This window comes from Numida meleagris, chromosome 1, assembly GCF_002078875.1.
Source record: "Numida meleagris isolate 19003 breed g44 Domestic line chromosome 1, NumMel1.0, whole genome shotgun sequence".
In the NCBI taxonomy this organism is placed as follows: Eukaryota; Metazoa; Chordata; class Aves; order Galliformes; family Numididae; genus Numida; species Numida meleagris.
The window spans coordinates 30,387,575-30,412,208 of record NC_034409.1 but is presented as its reverse complement, the minus strand read 5'-3'; the positions used below and the strand labels follow the sequence as shown (position 1 = coordinate 30,412,208).

The 24,634-nt window shown below is 41.9% G+C and overlaps 1 protein-coding gene across 4 annotated transcripts in view; it reads right to left on the bottom strand.

The window, feature by feature from the left end:
• TMEM117 (transmembrane protein 117) overlaps nucleotides 1–16,979 on the bottom strand; it is a 213,609-nt gene extending 196,630 nt beyond the window's left edge. For 3 of the 4 annotated variants that reach the window (XM_021384986.1, XM_021384988.1, XM_021384989.1), the window contains exons 1-2: nucleotides 10,596–10,722; nucleotides 8,450–8,754 (exon numbers count right to left, since the gene is read on the bottom strand). In XM_021384986.1, the coding sequence (XP_021240661.1) occupies nucleotides 8,450–8,726 (277 nt within the window). In that variant the 5' untranslated portion in view covers nucleotides 8,727–8,754; nucleotides 10,596–10,722. Of the gene's footprint in view, nucleotides 1–8,449; nucleotides 8,755–10,595; nucleotides 10,723–14,044 lie in introns of those variants that run through there. The other variant, XM_021384987.1, reaches the window with a different exon arrangement.

Genomic DNA, 24,634 nt, shown 5'->3' with positions numbered 1-24,634 from the left:
ACAAAAAGGTTCTCATATCTTCAGTGTCGATGAGTGTTGGCAGAATGCTGAGAGTAAGACTCTTTTAGGTAAGTTGTAGGCCAATCCTGTGCAGGCAGCAGTGTGGCAGTTTGCTCCCATTGATTCTGAAGAGTCTTCACATCTTCTTCCCTTTTTATGCACCATGAAACTCCAACACATTACACTGTCAAGTGTGAATTGAGATTCGTATTTTATTTCCACCTACACCTATGACCACAGATCAGCAACAGAGCTAGGACGTTTGTGTTTTATTCTTAATTAAAGCTAGGATTAATACAATTTTAGCCATGTTCTCTTTCCTCCACGTAAACTAAAATTAAATTTTACTGCTGTGAGTCTCTAGGAACATTTTCCTCGATCCTACCTGATCTCCTATTGTCCTCTCTGCTGTAATATCTCATTTTCATTATTTGTTTAGCATGTTTGGCTTTGACTGAATATTGCACACAGGTTTGGTGTCCTCTTTGCTTTAGTACTAAATAGAAGTGTGTTTCTCAGCACCATGGCATCAGTGCTCCAGAAATAGAAAACATTACTTAGCATGCACATACATGAGCTTCAAGCAGCTGTCCACTTTGAAAGATCATATCCCAATGCCAAAGAGGAAAGAGGAATTCAAGGCAATTTAATACAGGAAGACACAGCAGAAGAAACTCTTTTCAATGAACAACTTGTTTTTAAACATTTCAGTTTTTCTGGCCTCCAGGCAAATGGTGCCAATCAACAAGTTCCCCAATACTTTAACACAAGTGGGAGGAAGAAGAACTTGATACATTTGGAGGTTTATGAGAAAATGTGAAAATTTGTAGAGAACTCGCTTCTTAATAACAGGTAGGCAGGAACAAAGACTACTGCTGACTGCTAGCTTTATTATTTGCCTTCAGAATTACTGTCAAAGGCACCTAAAAATAGACCTATTTTTGTTTGAATCTGAACAAATTGTTAGAGGCTGGAAAACTATCAGCACCATCTTTCCTTGGCATCCATGAGGGGCCACTGTCAGATACCAAGCCAGAAATGGGAGAAGTTTAACCAATAAAGTTTGTTACGTTCTGAAGTCTTGTAAGTCGTAACAATAAACAACTGATAATCACACCTAAATCATCTAGTTTGTCATAACCTATTCAATGGCCAATTTGGATATGCAAAATATGTATATCTTTTATCACTCTGGTTGATTAATTAATAGATCCATAAAACAAAGGAAAATGCAGAATTTACTACGTTAGAAGTGGTACAGGCAGGCAACAAAATGTGCAAAAGCTGAAATCTTGATTACAGTTTTTTAACTCATGTCTTAATAAAGAACATTTCTGCTTCTTGTTTGGATATATAATCTCAGAAATCTTTGCTTTCTTCTTTTTTAAATTTCTTTTAAAATTTTTGCATTTGTTTTTGCAACATTCACTGTCTCATACGTGAAGGACCTTCATGCCACTCTGACAGCCTGAGGGAACCTTCGAAAGGGAACAGCATGGCCACTGAGATCACGTTCTCCTTGGGGCTTTCCAACAGCATGCTGCAAGGTGATGTTCCACACTAATATATCCTCCATCTCCTTGCTGTATGGAATAAGGAAAGAAGAAATTTGCCCCTTCACTAGGCTGTACCGGCACTATGCCCATCAAGCTTATCCTGCTAGGAATAAACTCACTTCTATTTCTAGAAACTAGGGAACTGAGACATATTCCTGCAAGTGACAGGCATCATTCTAAAATCACTCCCTGTCTTGAATGGAAAGAAAAATCCGAATGTCACATCAAAGAGATCAAAACAAAGAGTTGACACATCAATACTAAGTAGCAATGAGATTATTTTTAGTTTTCAGGCACTGCATGCTAAATATTCTCTAGAGCCTTCCTATTACAGATAATCTGAAACATGTAGCTCTTCCCGCAGTCTCATGCTGCTGCTTGGGGAAAGAGAGATGTGCCTCCAAGAGAATCAAAGTTTTCACTGCAAAAATAAGCTTTTTCTGACTGCTGTTGGTAATGGCCCCAAGTTGTGCCAGGAGAGCTTCAGGTTGAATATTAGGAAAAACTTATTCGCAGAAAGAGCAGTGAGAAATTGTAACAGGCTGCCCAGGGAGGCGGTGGAGTCACCATCCCAGGAGGTGCTCAAGAACAGAGATGTGACACTGAGGGACATGGTTAGTGGGCATGTGGGGATGGTTTGATGGACTAGATGATCTTCATGGTCTTTTCCAACTTTAATTATTCTATGATTCTGTGATCTCCAATTAAACTCTGCTAGTAATGTGGTATCAGACATTCCATAATTAATGCTAAGAGCAGACAACGGCATTCTTCTCATTGAACCTTATGATAGGAAGCAGCAAGAATTTACAGCTCTCCTAAAAATACAAATGTAAATGAAGAAACTGGGAGGTCAGTTGCATGCTTTTTATTTATATCTCAAAGGTCACTTGTGGTCTCCCTAATGAACGATGTAAAGTTTATTTTAAACTGACATCTTAATCACTGGCAATTTGCCATAGCTGGAAGCTGATGAGCCTACTGACTGGCTGAGTTTCTTGCTTTTTATCTTGTGGTGGTGTTTCTGGGTTGTTGGTTTTTGGTTTTGGTTTTTTTTTTTTTTTGTGCTTAAGAATCTGGCTTTCAAAAATGCATTCTCACAACCCTTTGTGTGTTATTATTAGCTAGCTGTTAGATTGGCCTCCTGGCACACATTTTGTAGGACCAAAATAATCTGATTGTATTGCTTTGACATTTTACTGGATTCAGAAGAGGTGAACTGACTGTGAAGTAATCACAGCAGACCTTGAATGTCTTCAACAGCATAAACTTAATCATTGTTATTAAAATTCATATTGAACAGGCTCCTGAAGATAGTTTGTTTGACCAGCTATCACATTAGTAGCTTTCTGTAGGGCTGAAATCATCAATGGAAAAGAAAAAGCAGGAACAAAGTGACTGGGTATTAAGTGACAGGACTTACTGTAATTTAAGCTACAGAGCTGACAAAAGAAAAGAATATGCCATGTCAGTCAGGTTACAGTGTGATGCAAGTATTGTCATACACCCATTACTGCTGTTACAGGCAGCAGCACAACTGTTCATATAGTTCCCATCAAATGAGAATGGGAGACAATCTGGCTGAAAAACAACTATGCAAAAATCCTAGCACATCTTTTTTTCTCATTTAGTTCATTAGGCATTGCACAAGCACCAGTAAGCAATACACTATGGCAACACTAGCTGCAGTACCACAGCCCAGATTTTACCTTAACATGACCCCTGATATTTCAAGGTACTAATTAATCGTGTATGTGCTCTTGTACAAATGTATCCTTTGTTATTTAGCTGCCTAACAGATTCACTTTTCTCCTATGTAGTACATTATCATTCTGACTAAATCCCATTCCGCCTAATTTCCTCTTGCAATCTGCATACATTCATTGCTTCGGTTCTTGCACACTTTTACCTCTCAGCATAAAAGCAGACACTGAAGAGTCTGTTTACAATAGGTTTGCAATATCTTTTAGGGCCTATCAGATAAAATGTTTGACAAAAAGAGGAATGTTTTCAGACAGCAGGTCCTCAGTGAGTGTTTTGTTTGAAACTGTCTGTCATGAAATTGGTGCCAGCATGGCACCACTGTCCATTAAAAAATTTGCAACACTAGTGCATGCAATTCTCAGTGCAATTCCTATAATGACTGCTTTATTTATTCACTCCCATGTCCACAATGCTCAGATTATCATTTAATTCTAGACAAACTGCATACTGTGATCATTTGTAAGGGAGAATCCATTAAACTCAACATTCTTTCAATTGCTCAGATTTGCATGCCCACCTGTTTTAAGAAATATAGATTTAGTCCTGTTTACCTTGTTTTCTATCATTTGTTATACCACATTAAGCATTTAATTTCCATCCACATTTTTTTAAAGTGAACTTATAAATATAAATTTGGGCATACTCCTAAACAATTGGATGAAATTCAATGCCTATAATAACAGACTTTAATCAGACCTTATGATCACTTGGAATCAGAAAAGCAGGCAGGCACATACCTGCACACTTTTTAGTAATGATGCTTTGAAAAACTGATTCAGTAAATCTGCAGCGTGAGCTAAGCTTTATCACTCATGAAAATCAGTCAAAGCAAAGATGTTGAACTGAAAAAATTAAGACACTTTGTCCAAGAATACTTCTCATTTATCTACATTGCTAAAAATCTATATAAATCGAAAACCATTTTAGATTTACATGATGTAATAGATGTATAAACATTGATCAAAACACACAGCCTGAACTTAGAACCAACAAAGTCCCCCACTGAACTCAGAATTTGGGCCTGAGGCTTGAGTACAGAACTGGAATTGTACATATGCTGAGAAGGTGCAGATTAAAACGTTCACTTTTACACAATAAATACTGTGTTATTTTCCATACAGTGCCCTTGAGCAATATGAAGAGATTATTCATGAATTTCTTTTAAGTAAGTATGTAAGATTTGAATGCATTTTCTGAATGCATACTGTCATCTAATGGGGTCAGTTTCTAAGCTCATTCTGCTTTTAATAAAGCAGAAAATAAACCAATAAATCTCTAAGCAAGGGCAAAGAAGATACGACTTTTCCCCTCCCCAAGTAACTTTCTCATACAGAATAAGGAACGACTGGAGTATACATCTTTATTCCCCCAAACTTCCAATATTCATCTATGACCCTTCATTTTTCAGTGCAAAATAAAAAGCACGACAGAACACAACAGCTAACCAAACACAAGATATGCTTAGTGACGAATCAAAAGAATATAGTGGATAACAGTCAAAAGGCAATTTTAAAATTCCATTTGTTCTGACCACATGCCATCAAAATATATAGAAGGTACTAGGTAAAGGCTGTTTTCTTCGTAAATCTTTATCACTGGAGATGTTTATTAAATGAAGTAAGTTGTTTCTTGACTGAATAGCAAGAAATGTAGAGTTCGAGTTCGAAGTCATGAACAATGTCTTGAAGGTGCCTAAAGCAGTTACTGTTCCAAGGTGGCAATGAGTATTATCAATAGAAAATACTTCACCATGTCCTCTAGCCAAGATTTCTACTTCAAAACAATATAGTTTACCTACTCTCTTATCTTTATATAGTCTCAGAAAGATTAAGCCTAAATAATGTTTAGGCTATCACCCCTCTCCTTCCATTTTTAGGAACATAACATGCTTGAGCTTAATCCTATTATTTTTGCAGTTCACAACAGTCATGGTTATCAGATGGTATCTGTTCTAGATGGTAATCTATGTTACAATGCAGCTCTCGCAGTATTATTTTTTTAGTTCAAATGCACACTCAGCAGCAAGAAATACAGAAGACAAGGAACAAAAGAGCAGGAAGGGCACGTGGAAAGAAAATCCTTTCCAGTCCTCTTCATCTAAAGAGAGATGTGCAGACTAATCCTTCTCAATTTCAATTTGCAGCTCACACTGTGAGCCAAGATCTGACACAAGGAGATTGACTGGTGCTATTTGGTTTCTCGACAGCAGGAAATTATGTGCAGGCTACAAGAAACAACCAGTCACAATTTCCTCTACAAACAGAATTTAACAGATAAATATAAATAAATGTGCAAGGATCAAAAAATAAAATTATGCCCAACACTTGTACATAAAAAAAAAGAAAAAGAAACAACAAAACAAAAAAAGAACAAGCTATATGAAAAGATAAATATTTTGCAATATCTATTTCTATCCCTTTTGAAATAAGGAAATTAAAAGCAGTAATGGGCTGAATGTATGAAGTGCTTGAAGCCAGAAGATACAGAAGGCATAATCAGTGGGATTTGGATAGAAAGCAGGATTTCTAGGCAGTAAAGGCTTTAAAATATTGTCAAGTAACTGTCAGGAAAGATTTCAGCATGAGCTGTGCAAATCTTCTGCAGACCAAAAAGATACACTCAAGCTAAAAGCCTCCTCTGAAGCCCACATCACCATCACATCGATGCTGTCACTCTCCACACATGCTAGTTTACAGCCAGCATGGCCGCATCACTCAGCACGCAGCCAGGCTGCCAGTCACACAGGCTGTCAGTCTCAGGCCACCATCTGCTCTCAGTGCATCACAAGCAGTGGCCCATGAGCACGGCCACTCTGCATGGGTGCCATTCCACAGCACTGGAGCCAATACGAAGCCAGGCTGCCATGGCCCCTGGCTATTTGGCTGCACCATCCTTGGCATCAGCACTGGCACTCAAGTGATGGCAGAATCAACTGGTTTTCCGTGGGCCCTGCTTGCCCAGGCTGGCTTGCTGCTCAGTCACATCCATAGCAGCACTGACTCAAGGCAGGCCCAAAACACACGGCTGGGTGGGACTGGGGCAAAGCCATGTTGGCTTAAACTGCCCTGAAACTGAGCTTGCAGCAGCTAGCCTGGATCAGATCATATCTACACCCCGATCGCTCCCCCAGACCACAGCTGTAAACATTCATAAGCCAGCTCTGCATCACAGATAGGAATCTCTTGGCTGTTTGTTGCCTCCCAGCATTGATTCCTTCTTTGCGCTGCCACAAATATCTGTGTGATCAGATATGATTCTCACAGAAATAAAAGGTGGATACTGCAAACGTGCCTGTGCTCCCAAACCTGTTTCACTGAGCGACTGTACAAGAGCACAAACACGCAGCAGACATTGAAGGTAGGGCAAGCCTTCTTCGGGCAGTAATGCTGATTCAAGCCACTTTAAAATTCACATGACACTATGTCCTCTCTGTGATACGCACTTACAAATCCAGGAGGAATTATCATAATAACCTACCTAGCCAGAGTAGAACATATTCTCCAAAAGAAAATTTCACTTGTCTTGATGATACTCCAGCCTATCCCTTGTTCCTCTGACCATCTAGCCTTCCAGTTACAGAAAAAAAANCCAAAAGAAAATTTCACTTGTCTTGATGATACTCCAGCCTATCCCTTGTTCCTCTGACCATCTAGCCTTCCAGTTACAGAAAAAAAAGAAAAAAAAAAAAAAAAAAGCTCCTTTGGCTATTTGCCACTTCCAAGCACAGGACCTTGCAATATATTTGCTGGACTGAAGGCTCTGTCCTTCAAGTCAAATTTGAGCAAGTCACTCTCTGACCTTTCCTTTATCCCCTAAATCCTCTCATTATAGGGCTCAATTTGTAATTTTGTCATAACTTTCATTACTTTCCCTAATTTTCTCCAAATGAACAAAATCACTCCTCAGTTTTGGAAGTCAGAACTGAAAACATTATTACAGCAGCGCTCGACCCAGCACCCAGTAAAACATCCTCTCTATGGGGATGTTTTACACTTAGCACTCCACTATGTTGAAATATCCACCAAATAGCCATCAAGATGCTCGACCATTTTTCAGAACTCATGTTTTAAGAGAAGACTCTTAAAGTTGTTTTTCTTATTTGTTCCTTGACACAATAGCTTTACATTTGATTTATTGAAACAATACCGGTCCTCTTTTTATCTTAATAGAATGAGGCAGGCTGAGGAAATGGCCAATTACTCATGTGCTGCGAGGTGTTCAGCAACAATCCATCCTGCAGCCCCAGCAGACCAAGAACACAGGGCTGGCCCACCCACTCCAGCAGCAGCTCTCTGACATACCCAGGATCAAACGCTTGCAGCTGGCAGACTGAAGTAACCTTTCCTGTGATTTCTATTTATCTCTAAAACTCAGACAGCCTCAAGCCCTCGGATGTAATGTTTTCTACATTTACTACATGACTCAGTTAAGACAATGACAGATATTTTTATCTCTCTATATGCCTACACCAAAGTTCTCAGTCTCAGAATTTAGTCCAGGGTTATTCCCTTCCCTTCAGTCATCCTGTGGGCAGTAAGTTTCCCAGTTTAGTCCCATCTTGTGTATAAAGGCACTTGCTGTCATGTCTTTTCCGTTTCCTACCTTTCCATTTCACTAACTTGTCCTTGTACCGAGAGGTGGCAGGACAGCTCCTGCTTCTGTAGAGCTCCTGTTTTCATGCAGGATTTCCTTATCACAGGTCTGCTAATACTAACAACAGCCCCACGTTCCACTTACGGAACTTCTGACAAGACATTCAGTGCCACTGCCTAAAGGGACAATGCCTTTTCTGCAGATTGCTGAGAAAATTATATAAGATTTAAAATTTGCTTTGAAGACAAAGTAATTTCTTAATATTTAAAATCACCCATCTCTCAATTATTTCAAACACGTCAGCTTTCTCTGGTTTTAGACTTTTTTTGGCCGAAATGACTGTGAATTACATTCACGTAAGCAGACATGGCATTAATTTCCACAGTGATGTAAGCTTTGATGTACTGAGCTCTATGCAGCTCTAAACATCTGAAGCGATTAATAGCAAAGCTTACGAAATTGCAGTAAGTGGACAGCTTAAAGGCAAAGTGACTGAGCCATCACTAGGAGGCCCATGCGCACATCACAGAACTCACCAAAGAGGCGCTGGTGGAAGAGGAATTTCCCAGCGATCAGCCCTGTGAGAATGGCCAGCAGCCACAGCAGCACCTTGAGGCATCTCCAGCCGCCGCTGTCGGGGTACTTGTTGGTTACGAAGGAGAAGCAGTTCCCAACAACAATCACATTGGCTTCTGTCTGACTGTGAGACACCGGGTCCTCGGCAAATATCAAGAAGTTGAAGAAGATCACGAGGTAAGCCACAACTAAGCGAGACCACGGGTGCTGGAAGTAGTAGCGGAAATCTTTGTCCATCCTCAGATACTTCGGAGCTACTCTTTGCCTGTGTGCAAAGATACAAACGCACAATGTTACACATACCAAGAATTCTGTAAACATGGGAGATACCTGCATATTACCAAACCTGAATCACAGGAACCCTGTAATCCTTCATTTCCAATAGTTCACGCTGACATGCAACAAAAGTTTCCATCAGAAAATACTGCTAGAAAAACTGTAACCTTAGCCAATGTAAAGGCAACCAAAAAACACATATATATTACAGCACAGTATTTTTGGTCTCAAACTTTTCTGTATTATCTCTTTAAGGGCACAGCCCTGCAGTAGAGCATGGAGACATGGCATGTGAGAACAAGACAGGCTACAGGAAACTCACAGCAGCCTTCCACCCACACTCCGCAACACGCAACACATATTTCACAAATTCTAATGCTACACCTAGACGGAGACTTTCTCTTCATATGAGGATGGAACAAGTCAGCAAGTGCAGTGAAGGCTCCTGCTGCCTCACCTCCTGGATGCTCACAGGCACACACCTCACCCCATCAGGAACTTTTACTTATATGAAGGAATGACACGATGGAAAAGTTCCTAGAGTGAATTCCTACAGCCCAGGGAAGCCTGTAGAAATCTCTTCATTGACTTCAGGGAGCACACCAATAATTAAACATATTTTCAAAACCAGGAAAGAAGAGTGCCTCGAGCACCATGTTCTATGAATACGAAAGCTGTATTTTGAAACTTGTTGACTTATGTCGAGCAGCTGCAGAAAAATGCAGCAGGGTATGGTTAACATTTCAGCTGTTTGTCATTTGATTTCTCTTTTACTCACAACAAATTGGTTGTTTCATCCTGCTGAACCGCTTTCTTTTCACAAAGACATAAGGCCTTTGTGCTGTGGAACACCGCAATCATTCAAAGGGACTCGGAGTGTAGGAAGGAAAAAAAAAGGAGTATTTAATAATATTGTTTGTTTATTACAGCACGCTCCTTGAAGGATACACTGTGCTCAAGTGAACAGCACAGGTTTTTGCAAATGTCATCTACCCTCAGGGAAAAAATAATCAAACCCCAGTGCCAGCAAAAGGCCTAAATACAGCAATCCGTTACCCATCCCTTCCTGGACTATGGGTGAGTCTCACTTTGGAAACTAACGAACAGCTCAAATTACAATGTCTATCCTTAGGTAGTCCCTTCAAAATGACTTAACAATATAGTCAGACGTATTTTGGTAAAATTACAAGGAACTATGTCTCCATTAAAAGCAAAACAATGAAAGTTCTCAGCATATTTAGACAGAGCATTTAGTAAACATTCAGAACTAATAATGACACGTAACATACATTGCATACGACAAAGCAGAAAACACATGAGAGAGTTAACAGTTGACAGAAGCAAGTGCCAGCCCTGTGACAACTTTATGAATGGAGCGATTTGAAGCAGGGGTCACCGGCCCAGCAGCCTCAGGAGCAGCACTTTGGGGAGGTTAAATCACCTTCAGAACCATAGGGATGCCCCAAACTATGTTACATTCTCCTATCTTCCTGTTAAGAGGCGCAAAGTTTCCCTATTTCCTCACGGGCACGAACCTTCTTAAAGCCCGAGCGGGGCTGGAGATAAACAACTGGAAGCGCTGACATTTCGGCAGCCCCAGGATGCCGGGTTACAGCCAGCTGAAGCCGCGGCCCCAGGAACCACCCTCTGAAATAGCAGCAGCGCTCCCGCTGTGCCGAGCCCGAGCCCGAGCCCCAGCCCGACCCCTCTCCGCGCACCCTTCGCCCGCCGCAACCTGTTAGATGCCGCCGTGCCACCCGCAGGCCGGGTAGCCCCGCCGTGTCCCCGCCGTGCCCCCAGGGGCCGGGGCCAACCTCCCGCCTCACTCACCGCCGCCGGGGTCCGCGCCGTGAGCGCGGCTGCTGCGGCTCTCAGCGGCTCGGCTGGGCTCGGCGCGGAGCGGAGCGGCTGTCAGCGGCCGGCGGCCCCCGCAGCAGCCAGCGGCCGCCTGGGCCCCCCCCAGACCCCGGGCGCTGACAGCGGCGCTGGCGCTGCCGCGGCGTCCCGCCCCCGGCCGCCACGGGGAGGGAGAGGCTGCGGCGGGAGCGGCGGGAGCGGCGGGAGCGGCGGCGCGGCCCCTCCTCTCCGCTCCGTCCTCTCCCGGGGAGGCGGCGGCGGCGGCCCCGGCTGTGCCGCAGGCGCGGCGGCGGCGGGCAGCGGCTCTGCGGCAGGGTCCCGGCGGCCGTGGCTCTGCGAAGGGCCTGGGCCGGGCGCGCTGGGAAGCGGCGGGGCCGGAGCAGGCGGAGGATGAGTGACAGAGGGACGACGCTCGGCGCTGGCTTCAGCGGGAAGCGAATGAGCCGTAGGTGGGAAATGAGGCTCGCATCCCCGTTCCCGCGAGGTGAGCCGGAGCACGGGGCTGGCGATAGCAGCCGACTTACTTCGGGAGACTGAGGAAAAGCTTCCTGCGGGGAGGAGGGAGGGCGATACCCACCTAACTCACATCGCAGGGGGCTGTCACGAGGCCGCGGCAGGTCCCCGCGGTGCGGGCATCATCCGAGCTGTCGTTGTGTCGAGCCAATGCCTCCGTGCAGCCTGACAGCGGTGTTGACGCTGCACTTCAGCCCTATTGTAGAGGAAAGCCTTTCTACGCGGGATTTGGTCCCTAGTGCCGGATTGCTGGTATTGCTGACATCCTAGGAAAACACGTGCAGGATGCTCATAGCACTGCGTTATGGCAGGGGCTCGGCGCAGTACGCACCCAGTCTGCTCGATGCTTGAAGCTGCTAGATGCTGCCTCAGCGCTTCGTTAGGACTGTGAAAGGTCAGGTCACACTACTGAAGCAGGGAGCTGAAATACAGCATCAAACCTTGCTCGAGCCAAGGTACTGGGGGGAACGTGGCCGGGGTCCTCTGGGGCACATGGAGGAGCCCTCAGGTGAGTTGTGCTGTGGAAGCGCAGCACAACCACAGGAGCACCAGCTGAATGCTTGTGAGTCCCCACTGACTCGTTTGCAAATAAACATGACTGCTCTGAAGGCATCTGGGACGATCACATTATCTTCCTCAGTGGAATAACCTACGAGGTCCTCATTTTTAAGGTAGAAAGATGCAACTTTCAATATATTCAACACCAGCCCCCCGCCTCCAAGCTGTCTTTACAGTAAACAGAAATTTAAAATATTCAGAGTCAAAAAAAATCATCATGTGTGACTAGAGAGCACTGAAACACAGCATGTGGCACTGCTAGCTCATGCAGCAGCTCCGTGTGCACTGCCACGCTCACAGAGCTCAGCCTCCTCCTGTTCCTGGATTTTGGTGAGAATCCACAGAGAAGGAGGCAAACAGATCACACTCCACGCACCTACACGCGGAAAAAAAAAAAAAAAAAAAAAAAAAAGAGAAATGCTGCTCAGCTTGCATGGAAACACTACAGCTCGTTCCTCTACATGTTTTTCAGACAGTAAATCAGTGAGCAGATTTATGAAGCCATGACATAAGTCAATCCTGTGAAAATCAGGTACTTTGCTGTTAAAGTAGCCAGCAATATAAATGTGCCATATACTTCCCCCAAATTTCTTGCAAGTGCTTTCCTTGGGGACGCTATTTTTTTTATTTTTTCAAGTGTAATATTTCACTTATATGTACAAAGAAGAGCTGGACCACTTCAGTTTTCTTAATCAAGCAATCAAATTGTTGTCAATAAAATGCATTCCTGAAGAGCAAGAGTTAGCACATAGTTTAAGAAGATTAATCGGGACCAATCCCTAGCAGCCAGGGACCAGCCTGCAACCTGTTCAGCAACTGAAGAATACCCACAAACTGTCCACGACAGAGTCAGTAACCAGGAGGCCAGCAGTGACAGCAGCCAGGTGAGCCTAAGGAGCAGGTGGAATCAGCACAATGAGTCTTCCTGAACTGCTAGTTCTGGTATTTGTGAATGCAACTTTTACCAGATCTCCTACTACAAAGTAGTGCTGCTGTAAAGCCTATCTTTTTACTTTGCTTCCAGCAGAGAGCTGTGAGTACTGAACTAACCATACATACATCTTAGTGCAGTCTCAATTTCTGTGAAGTCATTTTTACTCTCCCAGATGAGGATCGGCCTTCTGCACATCAGCCTGGAAGCGCTCGGCTCCCTTCCAGTGCTGCTGCCTCTGACAGCCCCATCTGGCACAGGACCACACTCCAAAATAATGATGCTGCACTAATAAACAGGTTTCTCTGCTTTGCCTTCATGCCAAAACAAAAGTGCTTGCTTTGTCAGTGGAAAGGCTTCAGGTCCAAACCAAAAAGATTGGTGTAATCGCTCTGATCAAGAAAAAATATTCAAAAATGCAATTCATTATAGAACAACCTCTAGTTTTCTGTGTGAATCCAGGATTAAAGGGTAACTGTACAGATGGAAAAAATCATAGAATCATAAAGGTTGGAAAAGACCACTAAGATCATTTAGTCCAACTGTTGACCCATTCCCACCATGCCCACTAAACCGTGCCAGTTAGTACCACATCTAAACATTTCTTGAACACCTCCAGAGACAGTGACACCACTACTTCCCTGGGCAGCCCATTCCAATGCCTCACCGCTCTTTCTGAGAAGAAATGTTTCCTAATATCCAACCTGAACCTCCCATTACAGTTTCATCCGGTATCCCAAGTTATCTATACAGACACTGTGCTTAACCACCTGATCCACAAAACTGTAAACTGCTTAACACCTGTGAAATTTCTCAGAATCACAGCAGAGCTGAGGCTGGAAGGCACCTCTGGAGCTCCACTGGTCCAGCCCCCTGTTCAGAGCAGGAGCAACAACAGCACATTCCCCAGGGCTATATCCATATTCATTCATATGCTGAATGAAACACTCTGTGTTTCTGTTTGTGTCTACTGAATAGCAGTGAGAAAAGCCCAGCTTCAACTTCTTTATCCCTCCTATCAGACCTTCATACACTTCAGTAAAGTGTCCTGTGCCTTCCTCAAGCCTCCTCTTCTCAAGGTTAAGCAGCCCCAGCTCTATCCTCCCACTCCTTACCTCTGTGGCTGCACACATGTCTCCTCCCTGGCTTGCTGCTTGGAAAAAGCACTTCATTTCCTCAGACCTCAAAACCCCGTTAGTCAGGGACTATGCTCCTAGTGGATTTTTCTTCCATCCTGCCACTGCGGGCTGACCCCAGCGAGCAGCTCAGCACCCAAATAGCTGCAGCCTTGCTCCCCTCCACCTCCTCCCCCAGGGGATGAGGGAGATAATAGGAAGAGCAGAACCAAGAAAACTCGTGGGTAAAGATAAAGACAGTTTAGTAAGTGAAGGAAAAAAAATGATGGAAGGCAATCACTCACCACGTCCCAAGTCCCACCGACAGCCTGATGTCCAGGCAGCCTCTGAGCAACGGCCAGATCAGAAGCCAGCCCCTGCCCTCCCACCCCAGGCTTTATTGCTGAGCGTGACGTTAGAAGGTATGGGACATCCCTTTGGTCTGTCTGGGTCAGCTGTCCTGGCTGCATCCCCTCCCAGCTCCTTACCTACTCAGCCTGCTTGCTGGGGTGGGAATGGGGCAGAGAGCGCTGCTCAGCTGCAGCCAAAACAGTAGTGTGTTATCAGCACTGCCTTAGCCATATCCCTAAAAAGGCTGCTATGAAGGACATTAACTCCATCCCAGCCAGCCTCAGTGTACCTGCAGGATAACATCCTTGGAGTAAGAGATTTCCCCTTTGAAATTCCCATGTAATGGTTTTATGGCAACCAGTCTCAGCAATACCACTGTGCACTAGCTGCTTCCCCAACACCTTCTTACTGTCTAAAAGAAGAGAAAGTAGCACATTAAACCATGAAAAAAAACTGGAGAGAAAAACAGAAGCTGACAAAATTTAGTATATAGCTAAAGAGATATATGTATATATAACTTAAATATAAGAACCTGGACAAAATGACAAAAGTATATATCCCACTGAAAGTAAGAATGTTAACTTAGAGACAATGACATTGCAAACACTATTAGTGTGTGTTAGCACTAGATGTAAAAAAATAGAATTGCCTAAAAGTATACAGAAAAGCAGAATTGTTCAATCAATATTTCTATTGTATATTTAGTAAACATAAGCTGTGCTTTCATATTATATAACATTGAAATACTTTCCTTTAAATCAATAATATAAAAGGACAGTAAAGATCAGCAAATTATATTAAACATTTATTTTTAAAATTGCAGGTCAAAGAGTTTTTAGAAAAATGAATGAAAGTAGAGTTAGGCACCATTGTTAATTATTGAAACTGATTCCTAACAATTTCTGAAATGCTAAGGAAATTTCAGAGAAATAGAAGAAAGTTAATACTGTAACAATCTTTGAAGGGTAAATAGGATGACCTACTTAATTACAGGCTCGTCAGGCTGACAGCAGGCATGGGCAAAATTATGGGAAAGGCAGGTTCAGGACTCAATTACAGAAAGGAATGAAAGGGAGAAGAACCGGAATTGCCAAATGCCAGGCAGTGGGGCAGGCTGTGCAGCCCTGCAGTCCCTGCCTGCGCTGTGTGAGTCAGAACATTTCCCAGATTTTGGCCTAACCAAGTGCCTCTATTTTTGCAATAGCAGCTGCCAATAAAATGAGCTGGCAGAAAATACTCTTTGAAAAACTGTTCTGATGTCACTTTAGAGATACCACATTTTTTTTTTGTTAATTCTGTAGTACCTACGTAGACTATCTACGTAGTACCTACTGGAAATCTTACACGATCAGATACCCATTGACATTCCAATGAAAGAGCTAGAATGACACAAAATCAACATTATATGCAATACATGGGTGAACCAATAGGCTTTCATTCATGCTAAATATTTATGGGTCTATTTAATATTTTCATCAGTGAAACAAGAGAGAAGTTGCAAAACACAAAAGATGAGGGAAACTAAAAATAATGGCACAGGGACATCTCTGATGGTAAAACTCTAGGCTCTTCAATCTGTTGGGTACAATCTAAAATACTTCAAAAATAAATGTAAATGTGAATAGGAACAAATTATACGTGCTGTTTTTACACGACAAGAAGAAAAGGAAAAAAATAGATATGGATTTTAACAAATATAATTGATGCTCTGGCTAAAAATGGTAGGGGACTTTTAGGATGTGAGTGACTAATGTGTAATTTTCAGTTTTTACCAAGAAACTTCAACTTTACAAAGAGGAAGTTAGGGGATGATTTCATCATTGCTGATAGATTAAGTCACAAAAGCAAAATTTGAGTAGTATATAATACATAGACCTAATTTTGCAGTACTGATGGAACTTGGACAAAAAGATGTAGAATTGTGTGACCTTTAGCATGTGATGAAACAGAACTTCAGTCCTGCCATCACATGATAAAAGATTTACCGATGATAAAGCAGAAGCTGTACTGGAAGTTTTGAAGATGATAGATAATAAACAAAACTTAGTACTTACTTCTGTTCATCCAGACCAAATTTTCTCTTAGTAAGGAGAATTCTGCTTCAAATTATTATACTGATTTCAAACAGATAAGCAACACACACGTAGTCTAGATAAAATCACTAAAGGAGTAAATAGTGAGGTGAACTTACATCACTAATTAAATACCTTTTGCATCTACTGGCCGTGTGGATGCTTTCAGCTAGGTGTGACTTCTGTACTAGGCAAAGAAAAGAATCATCGGTGTTCAGCTACATTAATAGTTATATATACAGAGTTAGAGAAAACCAAAATTAGGAAAAAACTCTGGAGTTCAGACTTCCATGGATACTGCTTAATCACAATGTACAAGTCTATTGTAATGGTAAAAGAAGGTGTCAGAAAGGTAGGATTCCAGGAGGAAGACAAAAGTTCAGAAAATCAGGAATTGGTAAGAGTCTTATGGAAAAGAAAACACGGCCTTATGTTGCTGAAATCTAATAAGAAAGATATAACATCACTTGTTTCATATGAGCTTTGTTTTATTTTTATATATGTAGGCCTGAGCCTCTCTTTGTCAGGAAAATAACATACGCCTCATTCATTTATTCAATACTAATAAAAAATGATTAAAAATATGAGGAGTAATTTCTTAATGTCATGAAAATATACAGTGTGAAAAAAAGCCTCATTTTTGCAACTACTGCATCTCACGGTATTTTTCCAATATGCAATTAACAACTGTACTTTATGTAACAACAGTATGACAATATATTTTGTCTAGAAAAAAACAACATTTGCAGGCTTTATTGTCCCTTCATATAACTTCTCTGTGTCTTGATCCCACTTCTATCAGAAAAAAAATGCCTGTAGTATGACCTTATTAAAATTTTGATTCTCATCTAAAGTGGTGTGTTTCAATTTGAGCACAATGTGATAACTCAAATAATTAAATGTCTTCATTTTTAAATCTGTGCATATCTGAAATTGGAGGAAGTTATCTAATACAATACAAGGAGCCTGAGCACTGATCTGCCTCTGTTGTGTAAAACTGACTGAGGTGCTGGAACAGAAACACAGCTGGAGCAGAGAGCACTGATGAAGCACTGGCTGTTGGTGCTGGGAGTTCTGACAGAGCTTCTAGCAAACCCAGCACTGCAGCAATATAATGCAGGGGCAAATATATCCTGACGAAGCAGATAAATACAGGTGTCTCAGGACCATAGGATCATAGAGCACCTTTAGTTGGAAGGAACCCAATAAGGATCATGAAGTCCAACACCAGCCTTCCCACAGGAACGCTCAAAATTCAAACCCTATGCATGTCACCATTGTGCATAAAACTTCTTGAATACTGGCAGCTTGAGGCCATGACCGCTGACCTGGGAGCCTGTTCCAGGGCCCAACCACCCTCTCAGCAAATACTATTTTCCTAATCCCCAGCCTAGCCCTCCCCTGACACAGCTCCATGCCACTCAGGTCCTGTCGCTGTCATCACAGAGCTCAGCACTGCACCTCCCTCTCCCCTCCTGAGGAGCTGCAGCCACCATGAAGTCTCCCCTCAGCTCCTCTGCTCTGGGCTGAACAAACCCAGGGACCTCAGGGCTCCTCGTACACCTTGCCCTCTAGACCCTTCACCATCTCTGTAGCCCTTCTTTAGACTTGTCCAAGCAGTGAATCGAACCCTAGGAATACTGAGTTCTGTTTGCTAATGACTTCAGTGATAGTCCAAATGGTATCACTTAGTGAATCATAATAATTTCACTGAAAATCATCAAATACACCAACATTAAACATGAGATCGCTAATCATAGTCTAAAGATAGTTAATAAGAAAATCACATATACCCTGCTATACCTAGAGAGGGATTTCTTTCCTGACAGATCTTCAGCTCTGAACATGCAATGAGAAGACCAAGCTTTGTGACCTTTCTTTAAAACTTGCTCTCATCGTAAATAGGGATATGCGGTATCTATTATGCAAGTAGACTTTTTTTCAATAGCCAAAGAATATTCTGTGACAAATGGTTGCTATTTTGAGCTCACACTAATGCACTGTGAAAAAACATAGTTATGCCAAAAAAACCTTACAATGAGAAATGTAATCATTTATTTAACAGTTGGAAATCCATTGAAAATGGACACACACTTTGAGTAAGTACCCAAGAGAACAAGTAAGAATGTACAGTGCAGTCAAAATGTCCTTTGTTTGTTTAGTGAACTTCCTTTCTTCTATAAGACCTGCAACGAGTGCACTCTAGAATCCTTTGGAGTTAAGATGAACTTCTGGAGACCATCCACTTATGCTGAAACATGGCCTACACCTGGTTTGGATGTGTACATAAGGGATTTTTCTGCTTCAGCTCTAACTGAGCAGGCTTCAATGCTAGAAGTGAACTACGCTACTCTCCAGGTTTCATTGCCGGTCTTTCTCCAATCCTTCCACTGCATTTCTGTCTACTTAAACAGTAAGCAGTACAGAATAAGGATCTATGGTACTCTTTTTCTCACAGATCTCAGAATACTTTCTACAAACAAGTAGCGATAAAATCCCTAATTGGCTTCATGGAATCCTTTTGGGATAAAACCTCCGCTTAAAGGACATTTTCACACTATTTTTTTTCATAATAATTCAGAGATAGAAACAGAGTGTCACTTGTGAGTGAGCTAGGAGAAAAACCTGTCCAACTCAGTTCCTCTCCCATAGCAGGGCCCTGTGAGTAGGAGGCATCCTTTGTCCCAGGTTCCTCCATTCTTTCACCTCAGTTTTGAAATACCTCAGAGGGTCCTAGCTGTCATCATGGTGCCCACTATGATTTCATGATCTATCTAACAGCAGTTTGAACCTTTTCTTAATTCCTAAAGAAAATTGTGTAAGACCATAAAACAGCAAAGAGAAGCATACTAGGAACCAGCAAAAGGGAATGTGAGATTAGATCTAGTATGTCCACAGCTACATAAGCCATGAAGAATCAGGCAGGAACATGACATCTCAGGAACAATAGGTAAAGTGGCAGAGAAAATATACAGCACAAGACTGAAAGTTTCAGATATTTATACCTCCTAGCTACGAAGTAAACAGCCTCAGCAGGTTACAGACACTGCTGGACTCCCTAAGAGAGGAAGTGACTTAAGGCCATTGTGTCTTCAACACAGAGTGCAAACAATGCCTTGGCCAGAGTTATTTTTGCTTCATTTGATATTAGTTTGTACTAACTGTGCCTCATCATGAGAGGAAACAGCATCTCTATAGTAATGGAAACAAGGTAAGTACTTGCATATAATCAGCACAGTGCTGGTGCATCGGTTGACAGTATTTCACAATGTCTCAGTGCACTCATCTCAGGCAAGTAGTAGGAGGAAGTAGAAATAGGCATGGAAAGAATGTTGCCCAGTATCTCTCTTTGAGTTCACTGGGAAACTGATGGGATCCACACTAGCACTGCATCAGCGTATTGTCATAGATCATATGCTACAAAGAGATCTCTACTAGTCCTCTACTAGTAAAGTCCTGTCTGTACTGAATTCACTGATAGCTTTCTTACTGATTTCAGCAGAATCGTGATATCCTTTGTGTAACAGTAGGAAAAATAAAAGTGTTTTCTCATTTTTGTGCCATGCATTTCCACCTTACCATTGTTACTATTTTTGAATGTTCGTAAAGACAGGAATATTTGAGTGAGGAAATCTCACAGAGAATACCTACTTTCCAGATTACTCCAAACTGCATAGCTGCTCATTACATCATGCAAATTTTGAATACTGCTCTATGCTGAGGAATGACTACTGACCAGACAAGCCACCCCCTTGCAGGAGGTAATTACCAGTCTTGGCAGAAAAAGCCTATTCTAAATCTAGACAGCATTGTGTTGGGTGGCTCTCTGCCAACACTCGCTAGCTTTCTGAAGGAGGTCCTTCTACAGGCACCAAGTACTGGGCTACCAGGATGAGCATCCACATGGGACTGAATCAGTCCCAGGTATATTTTCTTTCTCATCAAAAAATAGTTACCAAATACAATGGAATGGAAGTTAGATTAGACCTAATCAAAATGAAAACATGGAAGGAGAAGCTGCTGAATGGCATCAAATGTACCTTGCCTATTAAATAATAAACAGATATTGGAATAATTTTTTCTAGTTTGAGACACAGAGGAAGGTTTTACATAAATACAGACAGCTGCTGATGTTTGCCTTGTAGTTGTGGGTGTTTTTTTGTTTGTTTGGTTTGGTTTGGTGTTTTTTTTTGGTTGCTGTTTTGGTTTATTTTGTTCTTTCCCATAAAAAAGGATGCTTATTTCCATAAAAGATGTTATGTATCTTCATTGTTTAAGTGAGAAGTAGAGCTTCTTTTTAGTGGCAAGAAGACTTCTCTCCTGTTAAATGAAGACGAAGTAGCTTCACTTATTGCTTTACTATCATCATACCTTGCTAGAGATAATTAGTATGTCTCCAGCCATTCACTCTCCTGGAGCAGATCACACCCTGCCTGTTTTCTGCACAGTTTTCCCACAGAATCCAGTCTCATTTAAGACCTTATAATGGTATGGGAAAAAAAGCACCCAAGCACAAACTATCCCCTGATAGATTAAGATGGAGATTGTGATTTATAAAACTATTCCAAAGGCCTGATGGAACTGTCCATGTCTTTAAAGTTTTTCTTGCTTTATTTGACCTACAAACTACTTTGAGCATCATTTGATTGTTAAAAATCTTTATGCACTCTATGCACAAGGCAAATTTCTTTGACCTTGTCTTCAATAATCGATAAAGCAAACACAGGTTTTAAATAATTCAAATATTTTTGTCCTGTTGTACAGGAAAGGAAAAAACAAGAACCATCAAGATACCAGTGATACCGTTTAATGCACTCCTGGAAGGCGTTCAAAAAACACACCATGAAGGCAGAACACAGTATGACCAGAAGCACAACTGGATCACAAATAATTTTGCACAACGATCTTGCACTGGTATTAACATGCTAGTTAGTCACTGCTATTAGGGTAAATATACTAAAAAATGAACCACATAAAGAATTTCATCACCTCAGAATTCCTGAGGCCATGAGACACTTTGATGATCACTTTGCCCTTTACAATCTGAATGTATACAGAGAATGTAGGTGTTGCATTTACCAGATAAGAATACAGGCTGGATAGAAATGGACAAAGATACCTGCAAACTGTATTCAGAATCGACTTTTTAATAATTTAACTGTATACTTCAGAGAACAGAATGATGTAAGAGACACGGGAATTCCCACCAATTGTGCTTTGTTTAGTTTATTTCACTAAGCATTTGTTTTTTATTGTCAAAGCATATCAAAATGTGAAAAGAATCAGTTGTCTACAACTTCTAGGATAGCATCTATGACAGTGGCTAGGAACCTCCCAGTAGCTCATCCTTTCTTATCAACTATACTGTAATTTGGCTTAAATAGTTGTCTATCTACCACGTTCCAGGTCACCTATAGACAAGACCTACTGTGTCAACTGATTGGGCAGCCAAGAAGAAAATTCCTTCACATTATTAATATTATGACATAAGAGTTAGATGGTTTATTTGCTCATTCATCAGAAATAGAAAGGAATATAAGAGCATAAGGAAATGAAGAGATGGATTCATAGTGCTATAAAAACTTACTGAAATACATAAAATGAGAGATTTCCTTTACTGTAATAAAGAATCACTTGTTATAGTGTCAAAGGAGTATGGAGTTCCTATAACAAGATTTCTTAATAGTAGACGATACATGAACTCTAGCCATTATAAAGGAACACCTTTTCACTTGAACATAATGTGCTGCTGTAATATATAGCTGTATATACTATGTATATAATATTAGTATTAATATATTATATATATATTATTAATATATATTATTACTATATATTAGTATTAATATATACCTGTAATTACAGCTATATATACTGAGACAAACAGATAACAACAGCATGCAGAGAAGTCTTATGCCCACAGGCTATTTGCTAAGAACACTTTTCACAACTATTTGAAGTTATAAGCAACTTTTCACAACTATTTGAAGTTATAAGCAAATCTGGCTGTAGACGTGGTATTATTTCTCTGTTGGCTACTCATGTGTATATGGGAATGAAGATTACTGGAAGTAAGCAGAGTGGATTTTTTTTTTTTTCACATAGCTTTGAAGGAAAGTTTGTATTCATTCTTATTCAGTATAGAAGAAAGTTCATCTTGATGATGGAATAATTCTCTAATGCTATAACTATTCTCTAGAAAACATGGGGTTTTTTTTGAAGAGCACGGGGGAGTTATTTTTTTTGTCAAACATCAAATCCTGTAACATTGAGATTTTTTAAAAATACTTCAGACTTCCAATTTGCCTTCTTCTCAAAAAGCTCCTATGAAATGCCAATGTGAATATGGTTTGTTTCATATGAAGCAGATGGCAAGATCCTTCTTCTCTACTTTTGAGCCCTCTGACAGCTTGGTGGGAGTTGCTGTGATGCCACCACAGACAGTCAAGGTGATCCTGACACAGTGACAGGCACCACAGTCTCATACCATTCCAGCATTTCCAGTCCAAGTGCGGGTTGCCGTTGAAAGTACAGTCCCACATCCTTGGCTCTGCAGCCTCACTGCCACATTGTGCCAACACTAGTGCTCCTGGGGACACGTGATCAACTGAATCCAGGAACTGCTCTGACTGAAATCTCCCTTTCCTTGGTAAATTTTCAGGTAAGTCAGTTCTTTTCAAATACACCAATAGACAGGAAGGAACCAAGAACATAGGACCAGTGGCAGACTTGGTTTTGAATGATTTAAAGTAGTTGGGATAATACCACATCCTTGGTTGCCACTCTTGAACTCCGGTACTCCTTTCCTCTTGGAAAAGCTCTTCATGAAGAGTTGCTTTATCTTTTTAGAGCCTCTGTGCTCCTGGGAGTGTATCATAGAGGAATTAGAGCTGACCTCACCGTGCTCTGCAAGGTACGTCTCATCTCCTGTTTCTTGGTTTCACATGAAGTCTTTTTTATGTCTCTGTAAGCCTCTCCAGCTGCTGCAGTGCTCAGTTAGCCCCAGCTCACAAGCTGGTGACACATCTCTGTAATGACCTCTTTGCTGGACTACCATTACACAGTGCTGCTCACATGCTGTAGTTACAGTGCTATTTCACATTTCCCAAATAGGACACAGAATACCTTGCATGATGTCTTAACACCGGGGGTATGACAAAGTGCAGGCATCCATATCTATCAACACAGTGAAAGCAGCTGACTCCAGGAATTCCTGAGCTGTGGATCTTTGGGGCTGGGAAGGTGAAGCAGGCAAGTATTCATTCCTTCAAGCCTGCTTCATTCTTTCTTTCTTGCCTGTGCCAAGGGATAGGCCAAAGGGCTATGTAGTTGGTGTACCCTTTTACAGCATTTCTTAGGTTAAATGGTGACCCCAAAAAACCCTGCTAACTCTCTGGAACCTGAAAGAACCATCAGCATCAAGACATTACGTTACATGCCCACAGTCCTGTTACATCTATAAATGCCTGCACATTTCACTGGGGGAGTGTAATCAAGAGCACAGCACAGATTAAAATTGCAGACTGTAGTATACTACACAAAAGCATTTTTAGATCATCAGAGAGATGATGGTGCTTTTCACCCTGTGGAAGAGGTGTCTGTGAAAGATGAGCAGCAAAAGCAAACCTACATCCTGAGCAGGCTGAATTCCCTATACAGGACTCTTCTTTGCTGGAAGCTTCAATATATATATAAATAAAAAGAAGTAGTTTGGGGAAACCTTCAACAAGCTGAAAAGAGGGTAAAAGGTGTGGATCAGCTACTCACTGATAAATGTACACACCCTTTTCTCTGCCTGGATTCATACCTCAGCATTGCAGACAAGCATCTCAACTAGCAGATCCATGGCTGAAATAGAGGAAGTGTTCTTTTTCTTGAAGCTGTGCCAACAACTAGCAAACAGGACCCAAGGGGAATGGCATAGAGCTGCATCAGGGGAGGGTCAGGTAGTGTGTCAGGAAAAGGCTTTTCACCAGAGAGTGGTCGGGCCCTGGAGCAGGCTCCCCATGGCAGTGGGCACAGCCCCAAGCTACCAGAGTTCAAGGAGCATCTGGGCAATGCTCTCAGACATAAGAGCCTGGATTTTGGGTGTTCCTGCATGGAGCCATGGGCTGGACTTGATTCTCATGGGTCCCTTCCAACTCAGGATATCCTGTGGTTCTGGGATTCAATGAAATTATGAAAAATTAGTGGAGAAAGCCTCCCTTGTTATGAGCAGGCAGGGGCTTGTGGTGAAAGCTGTGGTTCTGGGCTGCGTTCCCTGATTTTCCCTCCAGGCTCTGTACTGGTGACAGGTTAATGCAGAATACATGTTAAATACAGAACACGTAAGCGTCCCTCCTGCCACAGGCAAGAGAGCAACCACCGTGACAAGTGCCCAGAGATGATCCAAACTCCCCTCAGTCATTTTTCTGTATTTCAGCCTACCAACAGCCGTGCGGGGCACCGCTATAGGGAGGGTGAGGGCAGCAC